The sequence below is a fragment of the Aythya fuligula genome, chromosome 2 (genome assembly GCF_009819795.1).
Source record: "Aythya fuligula isolate bAytFul2 chromosome 2, bAytFul2.pri, whole genome shotgun sequence".
Lineage (NCBI taxonomy): Eukaryota > Metazoa > Chordata > Aves > Anseriformes > Anatidae > Aythya > Aythya fuligula.
This window is the reverse complement of record NC_045560.1, coordinates 34,017,608-34,037,051: the sequence shown is the minus strand read 5'-3', so window position 1 is coordinate 34,037,051 and position 19,444 is coordinate 34,017,608. Positions and strand designations below refer to the sequence as shown.

The 19,444-nt window shown below is 39.5% G+C and overlaps 1 protein-coding gene across 1 annotated transcript; it reads right to left on the bottom strand.

Moving 5' to 3' along the window:
- Window positions 1-3,238: 3,238 nt before the first annotated feature.
- On the bottom strand, window positions 3,239-15,271 carry GPNMB (glycoprotein nmb). Its single transcript, XM_032180651.1, has 11 exons — window positions 15,230-15,271; window positions 14,285-14,462; window positions 13,439-13,582; window positions 11,944-12,117; window positions 10,677-10,835; window positions 9,906-10,214; window positions 8,721-8,831; window positions 7,903-8,005; window positions 6,813-7,018; window positions 4,295-4,382; window positions 3,239-3,497 (listed from the first exon to the last, which is right to left on the bottom strand). Exons 1-11 carry the CDS (start codon window positions 15,269-15,271, stop codon window positions 3,344-3,346), a joined length of 1,668 nt encoding a protein of 555 aa, XP_032036542.1. The 3' UTR covers window positions 3,239-3,343.
- Window positions 15,272-19,444: the final 4,173 nt, after the last annotated feature.

Sequence of the window (19,444 nt, the reverse complement as noted above, 5' to 3'; positions counted from 1 at the left end):
CCCAACCGCAGCAGGCGGCACCCCCCGCGCAGCGCCCGCCACATCCCCGCCGGCCGCCCTCTGCCGCCACGGCCCGCCCCCGAACCGCCATTGGTCAGCGCTGCGGCCGCCCTCGCACCTCATTGGCTCGCCCCGCTGTCGGTCCGGCGCAGCCGTTGGGCGCGTGCGCAACGGTCACCTCGAGGCTGAGGGGGCGCCGGGCTTCGAGTTCGGGAGCCTCAGGCTTGGGGCGCCTCAGGCTTGGGGCGCCGGCTGTAGTTTGGTCTAAGAAAGCTGCAGCTGGCTTGAAAATAGATATAAATACACTTATTTTTTACTGGGGATAAAAATAAACTTACCCCACTCCCTGAAGATGTGAGCATTTACACTGATGCATAAAAAAATGACTCTTCTGTTTTTCTCCCCCTCACAAAGTGATGATAATAACAATGGTAATAAGACTTTAAAGTCATAATCTTGTTACTCAAACACTTGTAGTGATAAAAGCTTTAGCTTTGAATAAATTCAACTACACAGCTGAAGGTGTTCTCTAAAGGGCTACAGTATCTGGATGTCTTACAATGTGTAGTTTGGTTCCTTTACGGTTCCTTCAGGAGCTGGTATTTTTTAGCCTTATTTTTATCTCAGAAATGCTTTTAATAAGGATGTTAATATCTGATGAATCTCTTAATTGTGTGCTATAAAATGCATTCAGCAAATAGGGGGAGGACAAACAAAACAAGCTGTTTGAACAGTACTTCATTTTAAAGTAATTTTTAAACAAACATGCTACCCAAGTAGTGTTTCTGTTTCTCTTGGTGGCGTGTTTGAAAATACCATTTTTAAAGATGATATACATTTATGTCTGATGCCATTCTTTGATGTTATTTCTCCAAAGGGAATGCCTGAAACCTATCCATATTAGAATCATAGAACATTGGAGTTGGAAGGGACCCACGAGAATTACCGAGTCCAGCTCCTCTCCCCACACAGGTCTACCCAAAGAATCAGACCATATGACTAAGAACACGTTTGCTGACATTCACAAATCTGTTGTTTGTCAGCTGTTCTTGCCTTTGATGGACACGAAGATCGTTTTTATCCCGATCTCTTCCAAAACTGAGTTTCACAGCCATTGTGTGGTTAACAAGGAAGTTTCCCCACTTCTCAGGTTCGTGGTGCTGTTGTTCTAAGTACACTTGAACAGCAGCAGTAAACACTGCTGGATAAGCAATAATAATAAGTAATACCAGATACGCATAAGTAAACTAAGACTAAGGCAAATCCATATCTGTTTTCTGGCGGTAGGTACTGTTTTGATCAGTAATTAGAAACTCATCAAGTCGCCTATTTGACCGTCTCTTTCTGAGATAAAGGAAAAGTACTCTACAATCATTAGGTGGTTTATTTGTCAAGACAGCAGTTAAACGGTCATTTGTATAAAACAACAGATGTATGGAAGGGAAGTTACAGTTGAAAAGGCAAAATCAAATTATAGAAATTTAATATTCTGACATTATAGCTAAAGGAAGATAGTGTATGCTATACTGTATACATAGGTGAAAGGTGAAAAAAGTTCTGTAAGTATATCTGAGAACTGTTTTCTATACAAAAGCCTAAGATGTCTCTGAGCTCCCAAAATGCAGTGTTCTACAGAAACAAGATGCTTTCTGCATACAGCTTAGGTCAGCCACGTGCATCATCACTAATCCTGAGTGTTGTAACTGTGATAGACATAATTTTTTCATGCTTCATTACAGATTTTCTTAAGCTTTTGACTAAACCCCTGTCCTGCAACAAGTCAAGAGTCAAACATTACAGGGGTCATAACATTCCGACAACAATTTTTGTAGGAACTGTTCTCTGTTTAAGTCAAAGAATCATTTTAGATGCCCAGTTATGGTTAGATAATAGCTTGTTATACATACGGAAGACAGAATAAAACCAAACATGGTGCTTTTAATAAAATGTCAATGTCTGAAATGGCCACAAAAGAATTAAAACAAATGGAGAATATGGAAACAAAGGAAGAAAAGAGGTTGTTGCATTTTATAGCTAAAGAAATAATCTCAGAGGTATGGCACAATCTGTATTTTTTATATCCTCAAGTCGTGTCTATGCACTCTGGGGAAGTGCTAACGAAGACTACATTCAGATTGTAAGTGACAAGCATTTGACAGGTCTACGAAGATACCAGAAAAATCTGTTTATGCTTTTTATTGCTGCAGGAACCGAGAGCAATATGTATCAGAGATGTTCCAAGATACAGTAAATAAGCTAAATATATCGAAATATAGCTCTTCAAAGAACAGGATTGTGCAAAGGCATTTGCCCCTAGCTGAAAGTTAATTTCATTTTGATTAGAAACTTTAATGTTAACAGTAAGGCACTTATGAAAAACAAACTGTTTAAAGCATTTTTTGGTCTGCTTTCTCATCTCAATTAATCTTCTTAGCAACCTTTTGCCTTCCACAAATAAGATGTTCTCCTTTTCATATTATCCAGTGACCCAGGCTTCAGCAGTGTGCTTCCAGTCTTCCACTACGAAACGCCACAAAGCAGACTTAGAAGAACATACAGCTAGAAGACCAACCATGTCACTTGGGAAAGGCTTCCATGTAAGTTTTGTTAATGCAGAATTGCAGCTACAGTGAGCAAGTCAACACGTTTTGATTTTTTTGCAGAACTTTACACTTTCTATGCTTGATCATGCAAAAGCAAGAACTGGAGCACAGTGCGTTATTTACATTTAGGGGTTTTCATTTACTTGAGTAAGTGTTCAAAGAGAAGGGATGGAGGGTCAAGCAGAAATTAGCACTTCTTTAAAAGTAAAATGTTTCAGCAGGAATAGCCAAGCAGATGGGCTTTGTCTGTCATGGCAATGTTTTGTTCCACAGACATAACCCGTACCTGTCCGCCTGTAGCTTGCTTTCCAGCAAAGGCATGGCTCTCACTAAGGTGGTAAACAGCTGTACTGGACTGTGTATTTAAGACCAAATATTTACAATTCTTTATTTTCTTTGTTTAGTAATTTTTTTTTTTTTCCCCCTACAGGCTATGGATCTGATTAGTTTTGCAGGTAGTTAACCGAGAAGTAAGAAAACACAGATGGAGGGGGATTAGTTATTTAGAAAACTATATCCTAGATCACAAACAAGAACAGCAAGTGCTCAAAACTAACTGTTTTATAAGGACTATTTTAATATTTCTAATTGCACCAAGCCCCCCGAAGTTACCCACCAATCTATGTGTGTTTTCCCCTCACCCCTTGTTTTTATAACAAAAACAAACCAAAACCCCAAACCATCAAGGTACAGCTCAGATATGAGTCCTGTACGTAATCTAGTAGTGTCAGACTAAAGGTTTAAACAATGCCTGGTTTGGTTTTCAAGAGAGGATTTCTCTCAGTGCTCCTAGGGAAGAAAAAGGCTTTGAAATTGCTGAAGTAAGCACTTAGTCCCTCCTGGTTCTCTGCTTGTCCTGCACTTCTCTCGATAGGTTTGTACTGTTTGTATCTCCTGCAAGAGAAAGAATGTGTACAGTTAGTTGCTGGAAGACATTTAAACAAAGATCCACATGTAGCGTGCAACCAACACGTAAGAGAGTTAATCGTGTTCATAGCATATATTCTTTTTTCTCCTTCCTTCTTAAATCCCCCCCAAAATAATAAATAATATTAGTTAGCTGTGACTAAGGCCTGGTTAATGAGAAGGCTGTGTTGCACAGAGGAGTACTGGTGCTCCATGGAATTGTTTCTTTCTCACCACTGGCTCTTAGGGCTGAGCACACTCTTGACTCAGGAGTCTCAGTGCAGTCTTAAAGTTTCATGAGAAATGTCCAAGCCAGAAATGCAGTAATACGTGCTTCTTTTAACCACTTTCCTGCAGCCCAGTATCCTTTTCCCAAACAATCTATCAATTTTTTAATGAAGTATTTTGACAATTAATTCTTAATCTGTCAGTCATTCACAAACAGTACTTGTAAGAGTTTTAATGCTAAATTAAATTTCTATTTGTTAGGTTTTAATGCATATGTAAATCACATCATGCAGCTTGAATTTGCCTACTGCTTACATGCAGTTTGCAGGCTGCCTTTTATTAATAATTTTTCTAATATTTACATGTTTTGTGATGATTTTGTGGTTTAAGGCAGTAATCTCATTTTCTTTAATATTTGCTAGAATATTTGAACAGCAATAAAAAAAAAGAAACAAAAATATAGCTAACACAAACTTAAGCTGTAGGTCTTATTAATTTAAAGTAATATTCTTGTCAGTTCCTTGAAATACTTTTAATCTTAGCCACTAGTAACTTACTTGTAAAGGACAAAAGCCCCAACAGAGGCAAACACTGCCAACAACCCAAGGAAGATGAAGACACCTTTTGTTGTTCCTGGGGATGATCCTAGAGTTCAGAAATAGTTTGATTAAATGTTAGCCTTGTTGTTACAGTAAGATAGACTTTCTAAAGAAAATGTCATTTTAATTTGATTGCTGTAAAGATTGAAGCACGCTTAATACTTCTAATATTGGAATGCAAGCTAAGCATTGGAGGTCAGTGACTTTGGCAGGCGGTGGTGTTTTCACAGCCTGATCAGTTTAACTCTCAGTACCAGCAGGCTGTGACTTGGGCTTTGGTTTTGCATGAGCCATGCTCCAAAGACACAGTGGCCCTTCCAGCGTGGGAGGGAACTGAAGTGCTTGCTGGCATCCCACGAGGTGGTGCTAATTTGCTCCTTGCCAATCGCCTTGACCATTTGCACCAATAAGCTGTGATGTGAGAATCAACTTCTGCTTATTCTTAAGGGTGATAGCCAGGGAGAAAGGAAAAGGGAATAAAAAATGAGTTCCTTAAATATTCTGCATCTTTGTTTCAGCCCCACATGCTAAGATAGCAAAGCATGGCTGAGAACCTGATGAACCCAGGTTTGTTTGCCTTATTCAAGAGGTGAGGGCTCTGCTTTTTTAACATTCACAGTTCTGGGAAATTAACTTTGGGCTCTGCCTGTCATTGAGCTCTGCCTTCTGGTTTGTCATTAAGCATTTCACTCATATCTACTCCTAATTCACTGTATATGATGGAAGAAGGTGAATCATTACAAGTATGTTTTTTAAAATTTGCGTTAAATATCTTAATTTTGCAGTTCGCAGACTGTACTTTGACCTATTTATTGAGTTTGCTGAGATGGATACGCATTGTTGGTCCTCACATTATCAACAGTGTTTATACAGTGGAGTAATCTAGAAGTGCTTGTTGGTTTCCCTTTCCAGTGTATTAATTTATAGTTGATATCTATAAAATCAAGATATCAAGATATCTAAGCTGATATCTATAAAATCAAGATATCAAATCAGGATTTACCATTTATTTGTTACATGTGACTCATGCATTTTTCAGTTTGTTGATAAAATATTTGTGAAGGCTTGACCTCATTCCCAGTTTACACAGTATTTTTGCTGAGAGTGCAGAGATTTATTTTATTAATAAGATAGATCTTTGAATTAGTTTGCAAAGGAACACACATTGATGGGCCAGGTCTAAGTCATAGGACTGCAACCCTTTCAGCAGTTTTTGTGCAATGCCTGCATAACCCTGGCACAGTCCTTCTAAACTTCAAAAGACAGGTGTTCAGGTATTCTCAGGCACCAAATTATAGGATTTTCAGAAATTCATAAATACTTGCCTTCCCTTGAAATGAGTAGAAAATCATGGCTCATGGGAAATGGTTGGAAATGCCAGATGGGCTCCTATGGAAGGTGATTCATAACAGCAACCTTTCTTAGATCCTAATTCTGCTATGATTATAGCTGAAGCCCCAAAATACAACTTAGCTTTTCTTTCTAGAGGAAACCTCGGGAGACAGTCTTTTGGGGCTAAATTTAGTCTCTGTGAATAAAGTTTTGAAAAATCCTACTGCATGCTTATTTTCATCTTCAGGAGCCTAAATACATTTAGAGGTCAGGAATTGTGTCTTAGTCACCACGAACTGATTTAGGTACAGCTAATTTTATACCTAGATAAAATAAAAGCAGCCAAAAATACTGTGACAAATGCCTGCAAAGGGTCAGTTTCTTGGCCGATGTTAATTAAAGCATTCAGAAGAATCACTAAGACATTGTAGTGGGAGGTCAGAAGGGGAATGGGGTGGGAGCAGAGAGACAGCATGATCATTTGGGGTTCTACTTGAGACCAAGTTTAATACCTGGTTCTGTCAAAGAGTGCTTGGTTAATTATGAGCAAGACACAGTTACAGTCAGCTGAACAAAAGTAAACCTTCTGTTCTGAAATAGCTGCCCTGGGCACGCTTTGTAGTCAGTGAATGACACAGGCCTTTCCAGAATCTGATTCATCTTATCCCAAAGTAGAAATAGAAACCTGGTCAAGATCAATGGGCTACAGAGAAGGCTCAGGGCAGCTAGCTCAGCTGTAGGCTTTTATTCTAACTTTCAAGTGAACTGAATTCCGCTCTTAGTTTCTCCTGTTCCTCCATGTGCAGAGTAGACTGGCATGTTCCTCACCTACTTTTCTGTCCAATAGAAAAAATAAACTACAGCTTAAGAGCACTATATTTTGTGATGCTGAAGGGTTTGTGCTGTTGCTGTACTCTTTAGATTGTACACATAAATCAAATCAAGTTCTAACATCTAAGGTTTCCATAGGAAAGGAGTTATCTCTTACTGTTGTATGGACTCTCACATAAGATGGCACAACCTCAGCTGAGGCCTCCAGGCATGCTAAAACCCCTACAAGCCCTCCTGTGTTCTCCCCCCAGCAGCAAAATGAACACAAGGAGAAGCTGTTCAGACAACCCACATCAGCTCTGTGCAGACTCACCTCCGTTCACAGAAATCAGCGCGCTGGCAAGGGCTTGACTTGTGTCGTCCCCCAGGGTGATGTTTATGCAGTACGTCCCAGGTTCGTCAAAAGCTCTCCTTATGGTGAGTAAGCATTCATCGGTGATGACGACGGGGTCACATACCACACCCTGAGACACCTGGCACGTGGGGTCAGAAACTGCTGTGCAGACATCTGTGGGGAGACTGGGGTGGGAAGACAGAATGCATCACATCTGTCAAGTCCTATTAGGACAGCTTGGAGACACATTGCACCGATGCCCCAGTATTATGCTGGTGCCTGGTTACTCAAGTCAGTGATACTACAGTGATTTATGAACAAGGTATCAATATATTATCTGTACTTTATACATACCTCTATATTTTATATATACACACGTGGTGTAAAATACGTCTATAAAATTGTCTGCTTGTTTCCATATTTAGCATTTTATCGTGATCACAGAAAAAAATGCCTCAAATCAGCTTATGAAGTTTGTTACCTTTAATGCACATCATTATGAAAGGAATGAGGATTCTTATGTGTAATATCATGTGCTGACAAAGTGAACACTAACTTAAGAGAGGTTAATTGTTTTCTGGTTGTGTTGCCAAGACAATTCTTGTAGTTCTCAGTCCTCTCAACTCAAATGTTCTTCCAGAAGCCAGGGATATTAGTGCAACATTTTCCTCTCCAAGAAATTGCTTGGACACACCCATTTACTCTAAGTGTCAAAAAATCATGGCCAAAAAGAAATGGTTTCCTTCCAATTTCAGTAGACTGCTTCCAATTTCACAGTGAGTGCTGAAATCTCGTCTTTGCCAGGAAAATATAGAATTACTTCTCAGTATCTAGTTCTCTTACTTTTACTTAGGCCGGCCATTTGTTCTGAATCCTAAGAGCCTGGCAATAACCTCTGTTGACATAGTTTACAAATGAGACTTGCATTATCTTTAGTTCCAGTCAAGAAATAGAAACACTGTGGTTCCCAGCTTTAGTTCATTCAGCTGCATCTAAGTGCAGACAGTGTTCCAGCACCTAATTATTTTTAAAGAGGGAAGATGATTGACAATTTCATTTACACACTTACCTCCCTTGACAGGTAACAACAAAGTCAACCAGTGAATTTTCAGCTTGACTTTCTGTCATCTGGATGCTTGTCATCTGAATAATATTTACCTCAAGGATTCCCTCTGGAGAGGAAACAGATGTCAACTGTAGGACACATGACAAGCCTGTGTGTACAGAACCTCAAGTGTTTGGCTGATGCTCAGGTCAAGTCTTGTTTTCCATAACCTTCTCCCTCCCTCAGCACTCATTTTGAAGGGTTTGAAAGCTGTGAAATGTTCCAGTGCTTTCCCTGTGAGGTTGCTCCTTTCTGCTCCACTTTATTTTTCTTTTATAACTGGTTAGTTATTTCTATTACAAAATCACCTCCGCTTCCCATTAACCACAACTTCTGTGTGTGCCAAGGTCTACTCAACCTAATGTGACCCCTCAGGCCTGTATGTTTGGGGTGTGCCAGTTTCAGAAGCTGGTGATACAGAAAAGAATGATAGGTCTCATGTTCCCACCAGCCATTTCCCGGCCCAGGTGCCTGGAAACCCATGTGTAGAATAGGGGCAACCATCAGAAGGCATCGAGATCAAGGCTCAGACTCACATGTCTGAAACCAATGCACTGTAACCTCTGCTACTGACCTGATCTGGCAGAATGTATAGAAACCAAAGAAGGCCTGTTAGCTATGTGCACATTAATCTTTAAAAATGTCAGCTATGTCCAAGAGAAGGATCTTACTGTGGGTCTCACTAATCTGATAAAAGCGTGGCTTCAATAAACACCATCTTTACCATATGTTTAGTACATTATTAGCCCCATTTTGCTCCAAGCATTGACTCGTGTCCTTACCTACAATGGAGAGACCAGCTGTATAGTATCCATTTCTGTAAATATGGCAACCTCCATCAGGATTGTCTTCCATTGTCTCAGCAGCAGCAGAATAGGTTGAATTAGAAGGTGCTTCAGAGATGAAGGAAGAAAAATAGCTTTACAATGAGTTCTGCTTACAAGTATTCTGAACATGGCTATATCCTTCAACTGCATTCATGTCATACGTCATGGATTATCTTGCTTTACAGTTATGCAGTAATATATTTATCTGTATGGGATCATTGTAAGAGAACACATGTGGTGAGCTGTTCTGTAGAACCCTGGAGTGGCCTAGATAGTTTCTGTGCTAGTTGCCTGTCTCTGTGAAGTAAAAGTGAGACTGCAAGGTTTGGTATAATTAAACACTTCTTTAAAACTCCCTCATCAATAGTAGAATAAACCCAAAGGCCAGTAAGAGCTTTAAAATGCTCTCTTTAAAAGTAGGTATTTTTCCATTGCTCTACATTAGAGCTAGTAGGGAAGTAGTGGAAATTCTGTCTTTCATTTTTCATTCTCACTTACCATTTCATTAAAAAAAATAAAATCCTGACATTTGAAAAATATAGTCAGATTTACAATTTAATAGTGGTACTGTTCTAACTACCCAGCCTTAAACTGCAGTCCTTTTGCAAACCTTAATAAAACTTTGAGATAATAAACCAATACTGAATATAATGAAAGTTATTCTGAAATGCAGTAGTGCATAAATGTAAAGTGGAAGAGCCATTCTGGGTTAATGCCATCTGAAAATCCCATATTTTTAAATATGAGTGCATTTTTTCTAGTTCAATTCAATCTTGTTTAATTTGGGTTGGAAGTTAACGCAACCTAGAAAGGAACAGGCTATAAGAGTGTTCTGAAATACCTCTTCCTCACTTAAAATTTGCGTCTTACCTCAGAATATGCCTCTGAGTAGGCAAGAGTGAAACCACTTGATCTGGCAAAGCCAGGGTAAAAAAACAAATGTGTATATGCTGAGTTCATCTGAACACCTATTTGTGCTGTCACCGTGGTGGTATAGCTAGATTTAGTGCAATCGATAATTAGGTTTTTAAATGTGTAAATGATGTCTGTGTTTATTGATTCTGTCTTTAAACCAATTTACAGACTGTTTACAGAGCTACACAGAGCTCCTAATATCACTGCTGATTGACAAGCTCTTACCTGCTGAGGTGGGCAGTGGTGGCGTAGGTGTTACTGGCCTGCAAGGTACAGGTATAATAGCTTGGACAGTTAAATTCAGAGTGAAGTTTCCTTGCAGAGCATAGGTGTGAGGTGTGGTGGCACCGCTTGCTACAAATAAGCCGCTTCCATCTCCAAAGTTCCACTTGTAGGAAATGGCAGAATTATTTAGGTAGTAGCTGGGATCATGGATCTTCACATCAAATATGATTGGCGAGTCTTTGATAAAAATGGAGTCTGAGATGTTGCGGTCATGTTTTTGGTACATACTCACAAATATTGGAATTTTTTCTGCCAGGAAAGAAAAAAAAAGGAAGAAAATAAATAAACCATGTATATCTGGCTGCAAGCAACAAACAGCTCCAAAGCTTCTGAACAGCAAGAGTCAGAATGTGAGACATTAATTTTTTTTATATGGGTTTCCACTTTAGTTTGATTTACCGATCTGACAAGTTAATGTTAGTGGGAAACAGGTACCCAGAAAAGTACAGGAACAAATAAGGAATCACAGGCATCTGTGGAAACCATGTTTCCTCTAGTAAATCATGCTTCATCACAAAGTAGAGTTGTCACAACTGAGACAGGTACAAACATAAATTACATTATTCAAGGCAATTTACCAGATATTTCACATTTGTATTAAGAACCTTTCTCAGCCTTCTTTTCATGCCAGATGATGTTTGTGCTGAATTCTTATAACACCTAACCAACAAATACCCCCAGTATTTTATCAGTTTATTTCAGCACACTCACCTGTTACAACATAAATGGCACTTGCTCTTGCAATTGGAATGTATGTTGAGTGCCCTCTCCTGTAAATGGATACTCCCATTACGTGTTTGCCAAGAGTGATATTTGCTGTGTTGACTGAAAAAATCACTGAAGATCGTCCAATTGTTTCATAGTACTGACCTGAAACAGAACACGAACTTGTAATATGTTTTGTCCTTAAGGCCAGCTACGAAAAATCGTTTCTGAGGACCTATATCTTTGTGAATCTTAGATCGTCTAAATCAAAATGTACAGTTCAGAATTGTCTTTCAGTTATCTGGTAAGTGTTTTTAGAGCACTTTTTCAATGTGTTTACTCCCATTATTTCTCTGTTTTTGTTGTTGTTGTTGTTGTTGTTGTTTGTTTTTTTAAAGGTGTCAGATGTCCCAGATTTCACTGATCTAAGAAAGGACATTTGCCAAGGCATCTTCATCTTTCCAAACAAATTGTGTTATGTTATTAGGATTATGTAGTGGATGGTATTACCTCTTAGGCATTTTAAGTCATCTTGTGTTTGTTAGCCTTCAGTGTAGCAAAAAGATATAATGCCTCTTGCTTTGTACCCCAGAATCCTTTGCATACATTTATTAATTTTTCTTCATGTCAGCAGATTGAGATAGGTATCACCTCTATGTAAAATTAGGGACATTATTACTTACACTGATACTAATGGTATTGCTGATTTTCTCAACCTAAATCGGGATACTAAGATTCAGTATGTAGCCAATGTCAGGAATAGCTCAACTATTACATACTCACAGCTGGAAAATCAGCATCTGTGACCAGAACAGTATGACATGGTCAATGACAATTTTCACCTTCTTGCCAGAGTCAAGATGTGCTGTACCATTAAACTGATCTGAACATATACAGTTCTGTGTTCTCTCTTAAATTTAAGAATCTGAAATGGCAGTGACTGGTCAGTAAGTCATCTGACTGACCTGCCTAGACCCTCTGTTTTCCTAGGAAAGTCTCTTGAGTACTATGGAAAGGAAATTATTTTTCTTCGGTGGTAGTTCTGTGAATGCAGACTTGAAGATCTGGTAATACATGTTTTCCAAATCTAGCAGAAGATAATAGAACAATTGGTGGCCTCCCTGGAAAGTGGGGAATGAATTCAGAGTCTCCACTAAAGAAGTGTGGAATCTTGTTAAGGACTTTTAACGAAAGATACTGGTAAAATGAGTTGATGTACAGAATGAATGTAAGCTTCGCAGCATCAGCCACACAGGTATGTTGCAGTACTAACCAAATGTATGGAACAGGTAGACAAAGTTCCTTCTTCTCCAGCCAGGATTATGAGGGAAAGGTCTCCCATCTGGGAACACATTATGGCTGTGGTTGCCTGTGCAGTTTTCCCAGCCACAGCTGTCAATCCATTCGGTCCAGTTGTAGACATACTGATCCTGGGAAGCTGGGGAATCTAAATGTAGAAACAGGACATGTTCCTGGTCAACTGAGAATTGTGCAGTAAATGAGGAAACAGGAGGCAAACACCCCAGGTTACAGCAAAGTTTCTGCACTTAAGCAGCAGGGTAAGTGGGATATTTTTAGACTGAAATTCAGTTCTTGCAAGATTGTCCTTTGTTTTTGTTTTGTTAGTTTTTGTTTTTAGTGTAAACACCACATTTTTCTTGCTTGGAACTGTTTTGTTTAGAGGATTAAAAAATTAGTATAATAGGCCAGACACAATTTAAGTTGCTTGTCCAAAAATTTCTGTCAACTGCATGCAATTCTAGTGTTTCACTGAAGCTAGTGAATTTGCCCCAGCATTTGGCAAGCAGAATTTTAAATGTTGAGTAGAAATGGCAGCCATGGAAACACTGTGAGGAAGTGACTTATTTTGTTTTGTCAAAATAATTTTCTATGGCACCTTTAAATAACTTAGACATGAATTTCAGTTCCTCTCTGAATAGTGAAAAGACAGTTTCCTTCCTCAAACTGCACAACAGACATTAAGTAGAAAATGGTTATCAACAGTTAACAAAGCATTAGATGGTGATAAAGTAGAACATAGGCTGAAAAAAACGTTGATATGCCTTGAAATGAAAATTACTGGCAGCTTCAAACATTGAAGTCATTATGTTTTTGTTTTTGTTTTTGTTTTTTCCTCATGGAACATATAAATAAGATAAAAAAGGTGATTCTCTGATGAAGAGATTGCTTGTTTTTTAAATTCTTTATTTATTTTTCTTCTTGTTTCCAATTCTTAAAATGGGGGAATGTGAGACTTACACTTTCTTGTGAGTTTTTCAAGATACAAAAGATTGTTAGTAAGTTCTACAGTATGTAATTAAAAACAAAACAAAACAAAAAAAAAAAAACAACAACAGCTCAATTTTATAAATTGACAGTTTTGAAAATTTTGACAAAAACAGTGTGACTGAGAGATCAGTTGAACCTGTACTCTCCCAGGGACTGTTCAACCTTGTGATTGAGATGAAAAGCAGCACCAGTTTTGTTAGGAAGCCAAATTAAAGCCAATTAAAGTATTTTGGGAAGCCATTTTTATACTCAAGACAAATCTCCTTAAATTACTTGGTCATTATATGTAACAGGTGCAGAATGCTAAAAATACTACAGTGATCTTCTGAGGAAGGAAAAAGGTACGACCCAGGCTAGACACTAGTGTAGTTATCAGTTAAAAGCACCGTGACTGTTCACGATTTCAAAGATTTATGGTGCTTTCACACCAGTACAGTAGTGAGACGCATGTACAGTGCATGCAGATTGCCATTACTTACCCGGGGTACAGTTTCTCTGGTAGATAATGTTGCCATCGTTATCTTCCTCCTGGCACTTGGGAAACTGGAGAGTCACAACAAAGGTCACATTGGATCCTACCAGTGCTGGGCTATCAGTGACCAGTTTGGCTGTCACTCTTCCTCCTGTAAAAAACAAAATTGGTCTTCACAGCATTAACAGATGCATCAGAGCAGCAGCTACCTTCAGCTGTGCACCCTTTACCTTAGGAATGCTTTGTTTATTCCTCCTTTATTTCCAAGGGAATTTCTGCTCCTCACTCATTTGTGCTCTCATCAAAGTCCCAATTTAGGACAATGGGGATTCTTCATTTTCGCCCACGTAACTTACTGATCTGTCATTCATTTCCTTCTTAGAGCTAAGAATGAGCTTTTTACCATGGAGTTGATAGATTCCAAAGGAAAATATTTTTATTTCTCCCCAGCTGTTAGACCTCAGCTCAGAGCAGGTGATAATAAACAGGCTCTACACAGAAGTTGTTAACCTGAAGCCCACAGTACCCTACTGAGGTAGAAGTTGAAGCTGCATATCCTGTAGGGCATGCTTCAAAGAAAGGGTTATCCTAGAGCCCTGGCCATCAATACATCTTAATAAGTATTCATGTCTGAGGCTATGAGCTATGGGAAAGCATTTACTGTAACAACTCACTATTCTGCTGCTTCAGACAGCGTTCCGGTAATGGCATCAATCCCAATTGTCTCTACTTTGCTCTTGCTTGCAGCAGCTGTGAACATTGCACTTATGAAAAATGCACTGCAGCACCCGCACTCTTCAGTGGAGTGGATTTTATGGTCAATTTTCTCAGTGAACTGCATATGTGCAATTACCTTTCCAGCAGTCCTTCCACCTGGGATCATCTTCCTCCCAGACAGGATAAAGGTTTTCATTCCAGTTATTTTGATCGCTAGACCAGCCTTGTACCTGCTTGTAGGATGCAACAGGAGGAGTTCTTCCATTGCTCAGCACATCTTGAAACCCTGGATAGAAAAGCAAACATGCAATGGGCTACTATGTTCCCTCCTGCCCTCTAAAGCATTGTGCCCGTGCTGAACAGCTGTCTCATTGTGGCTGTATTTTTGTGCTGCTTAGAAAACTCTTTGCCAGTGGAATGTTACAGAATTTTGTCACTGCAGCTCTGGACATTTAAATCAGCTACAACCAGCACAAAGACAATTCTGCCACTGACAGCCTGACATTTTTCTGCTTGCACTATTGCAGACTCCCCAGAGGAAGAATGCAAAGTTTTACAACATTTTGACCATATCAGAGCAATTGTTCTTATGAATGGAGATAACCATGCAACAGTCAGGCCAGTTGTAAAGAGGCTGCTTGACTGCTGTTGCTGACTGCTTTGTGCTTGACTGGTAATAAATCTGTGACTGAAAGGGTAGCAGGCTAAATTCCCTATGTGTCTGGGTTGTGCTCTACTGGAAGTTATGCTAGGAATGAATTTTGACCCAGTGAGGCTTTTCTGGTGAGCTGGCTCGTGGTTTGGGTGGGAGGGGTGGAACCAATCGTAACAGAAGCTGGCATTTCCAGAAAAGGAAATTCAGAGCTGAGTAGTAAATTCAATGTGTTTGTAATATAACAACAAAAACATATTAGCTCCACGCCTATTACTTTAAAATGGCTCAGATTAAATAACTTTAATAACCTCTTTCTTCTCATATTACTACAAATGATGGACTCAAACTTTTCCCAGGCCTTCGAGGATCCCTCTTTCTCTCACAAAGTACTTGCACAATGGGAAGCAAAATAAATATCCAAGTAACCTGTAGGAACATGTCAGACACTGGAGGATGCCACAGAAGCATGTTCATAAGCCGGCTGACAGGCAGAGTTCCATTAAAGCCTGGAGGCTTTAAACAACCCTGTCATGTTAATCAGGTAACTGCTGGGTGTGCCATTCTGTCACAAGATCAAGGGAGTTAGGATTTCTGCTTCTCGTGGCTTTTAAAGTTACCAGATGCTGGATGCTTCTGAGATTTATACCCAAGTGCAGCGAAGAGCTGGTTGATTTCAAGGAAAATGCAGAGACTTATAAAGAAGGACAGAAATGGCCCTGCGTGGTGTTACAAAACCAAGTGTGTTGGAGTTTCTCCCACTTTTGGAAAAGGTGCAGAGCAGGTGCAGCCAGTCTAAGCACGGTCTTTATGGGCATGTGACTCCTAATTTTACTGCAAGGAAGAGCCAGAGAAACGGCACTGAAGAAGAGGCAGGAGCTGTTTTCTCTTGGCATTTTACCACCCAGAGAAATTTCAGCTGGGCAGGACTTCCCTTGGCCAGTCCCATCTCAGTGGTCACTCTGAAGTGATGCTGGTAGCTTTCTCCCTAGTCTCTTGAGGTTTGAGGACTGATAGATCAGAGGAAAAGGGCAAATTTTAGAGATTTTATGAGACATAATCTCCCATACTGTTTTGCCCTACAGGAACTCCTCACAGCCTCACTTAGACCACTTGGATCAAGACTTTCCTGAAGAGTTAATATATTTTGATGTGAGCAGAGCATAACATCATGACTGGTATTTACTCAGTGGCCTGTATCACATGCTCTATTATTTTCAGTCTTGGTCAGAAGCAGAGTTGGGTAATACTGTCCTTCAGAAACTTTTCTCAGGGGAAAAAAAAAACAACAGATTAGAGACTATAAAATATTTCACAAAGGCTTATCAAGCTTAATTGCATTTTATGTCAAGAAATTAATTTCATCTTATTTGAAAGTAAGTAGTCAGGGATTTTTTTCCTAGTTTTTCCCATTCTCTTTGATTTTATTGAAAAATTATGTAAAGATTATGATGTTTTGATTTTGCCAGTTCAAAACATTTCAATCATTGTTTTTTTCTCCCAAGTATTCATTTCATCAAAAAGAGATGGAACACTTTTAACTTTATAAATGCTTTTAATTTTGAATTTTGAATAACAATTTTTGAATTCAGAAGTCATTTTTTTTGGTCCAGCTTTACTAATAACTGTGGTCACTGCTTCTAAATCACAAGCTCCTTAGGCATTTCTGTGCCTCCCTGATGTGCTTTGTGTATTTCAATCAAATATAAAACATTTCACAAGCTTCAGGACTAGACAAAGGCATTTTTAAGATGAGCAAATACTTTAGCTCTAGGTTTTCTAACACATGGAACTGAAGATTTTCCATTGCTAAATCTAAAGTAATGCATTTATTCTTCAACAACAACAACAAAAAAAAAAAATAAAAAACACACACACACAAAAAAAACAAACACAACCAACCTAAAGAAAATCCAGCCCAAAGCACTCAAGAACAGATGTTGGTCATAATATAAAATTAGAGCGATTCAGTTCAAAATAGACAGTAATAAAACTATCTAAGGAAATGATTTCTATAATAGTTTCGGTGAGGTGATCATAGGAGAAAAGATCTTAACTTCAATAGACTTTCTTCTTTCTCATTCTGGTTTTCATTTTGGTGAAAAATACAGAAAAGTCAAGAAGTTCAGCATTTCCTGTGATAGTGTGTTAGCCATGATAGAGAGAAAGTGAATGTTAGAATAGCAATAAAAAGATGACATAGTTAAAGAGCAGAATGGGAAAAGGCTGATGTTATGGCTAAGCTAAGAACACAGAAAATAATGTAACCTTACCAAAGTTGCATGTAGGAACATAATAAAGCAGGACAGAAGAGATTTTGAGAAACAACTTGCAAAAACATAAAACCTACTAATTAATCTTTTAAAATACAAAAGTAGTAGAAAGCTTGCCAGTGAGTCTGTAGGGCCAATAGATGAAATAGATACAGAAGAAGCATTCAAGGAAGAAAAAGCAATGGCACAAAAATAATATACATTAGTTTACATTTTCATTCACAAAGGAGGAGCCTGAGAGACTTCTGTGCCAGAGTTTTTCTTTACGATGATGGAGAATCTCTCTCAAAATGAAGTGTTGGCACAAAAGAAGAATTATAGAAGAAATTAACAAACAAAAGAGTTGTGTAGCTCAGGTGGCTCAAAAGGTGTGGAAGTTATTCAAGAGTGAAGTAAATGAGCTGCTAACCACAGCATGTAAAGTCTTGCTTAAAACTGCTTCAGTGGCTGTGAAACAAAAGTTGGCAACTGTGATGACAGTTTTTAAAAACATTTCCAGGGAAGATTTAGAGGATTACAGAAAGTGTGATACTCAAATTGGACAAGCTGGTAGAAACAGCAGTGAAGACCAGAATTAGTAGATACAGGGGATTAATATGATTTTCTGTAAAAGGAGTGCGTTCCTCACAAATATATTCAAGTTTTGCTGAGGGAGCCAGAGAGCGCATAACCTCTTGGTTACAGTCTGCCTGAGTTCCAGGCAGCATTGGTGAGGCACTTTGCTAAAGACGCATAAAGGAGCTAAGTTACCATGGGACAAAAAGGATTTCACATGAGTAAATGATTGCTTAGGATGTTTGAAAGCTGTGAGCAAGCGGCTAGTTTCCACCATTGTTGAAATAATTTTAAATGTTAATGATCTGGAAAACAGGTAACCAGTGAAGTTCTGTACTCTGCCAAAGACAGCATGATAAAGTAGTAGAGAGGAGGACTGGATGAGACTCAATGACTCAACAACACAACAACATGAAATTCAGCATGGTTAAATGTAACTTTAGGTAAAGTTAAAGAATGAGAGGCTCTAAACTAGCTATTGCCACTCAGAAATGAGATCTTGTAGCTTTACAGTTTTGAATGCAGTGCTCGGGAATAGTTGAAAACCTAGGAAAAGGTTAGAGAATGGAGATCAAAATGTCTTTACAGCATTGTATAACTCCATGTGTGCTTGTGTCTTGAATACTGTATGCTGCTCTGTTCTCTGCAGCTCAAGCAGGATGTAAAAGAGCTAAAAAAATACAGAGAAAGGTGGCAAGGATGCTGTAAAGGGATGGAATCGTTTCCGTATGAGGAACAGCTAAATAGACGATGTCTTGAGCCTACAAAAGAAGTGACAGAGGAGAATATAAAAACAGAATCAAGAACAGCATGGTGAAAGAAGCAATTTTTCAGTTTCTGAAAGCACAAAAGTTAAGGACAATCAAATGAAACCAGCAGGTTATAGGTTCTAAGCACACACACACTAAAGAAAAAAAAAAGATATTTCTTCATGCAAGGCACAGTTAAGCTGTGAAATTTCTTGTTGGCAGGATGTTGTGTGTGCTCAAAATTTACATGGGCTACCGCCAAAACCCGAGTGCACAAACTGGCAGAAGAGAAGTCCAGTAAAAAACTGTTAAATACAATGGCTCTACATCTGACCGAGGAAGTTCTGGTGCTATAAATCAGTGGAGGCTGGAGAAGTATCCTTGGTAAATGCCATTGTACACTTGTCCAGTTCTACATCTATGACTGTTCCCCACTGGAGGCAGGTGCAAGGCTAGCGGTATGCGCAGCCTCAGCTCTTTCTTCAGTTTCTTTCTCTCAGATGCTGGAACTTGATCCTAAATTCCCATTTCTGGGTTCCTAGCACTAAGCTCAGTGAGCCAGCATAAGACTGTAAACCAAGCTGGAGTCTGGGAAGAAGACCAGGACCAGCCCAGTGCCCGTCCACCGCAGCTGGAAGGTCCAGCTCCTTGACTGGGCTCCTTGAGGTTCAGGATGCAGAGGTTTGGTGGCTTCTTCCAGACACAGCTGAGCAGACTATGAGAAATCCACACTGCCTCTGCCTTTTTGGCCAGGTTTGAACTGGGGAAATATTGTTAGGAATTGAGGAAATGAACCCCAAAGCTCCAGTCAACTGTCTATCTGCCAGGAGACAACCGGACAGCTCTTGGCATCTTCCTACAGCCAGTACAGCTACGGGAACCACCACACCTGCAAGGAGCGGCAGGTTTTACAGCACAGTCTCAGGACAGGAGAGAGGAAAGGGATGAAGGACTCACGCGTGGCAGCAGCACATAGCACCACTTTGGCCAGGAGCAGGAATCCGAGGTGGCAGCAGACCCCGCTCATGGTGTGAGGGATCGTACGTCGGGTCGGCGCGCACGGAGGA

Coding starts and splice junctions, on each gene's coding strand:
- GPNMB (XM_032180651.1), bottom strand. CDS start 15,271: ATGCTTCTGTGGCATCCTCCAGTGTCTGACATGTTCCTACAG. Junction 10,215..10,676: donor TGCCATTTATGTTGTAACAG/GTGAGTGTGCTG, acceptor CTTTCCTGGCAG/AAAAAATTCCAATATTTGTG. Junction 7,019..7,902: donor GTTGTTACCTGTCAAGGGAG/GTAAGTGTGTAA, acceptor TTCCCACCCCAG/TCTCCCCACAGATGTCTGCA.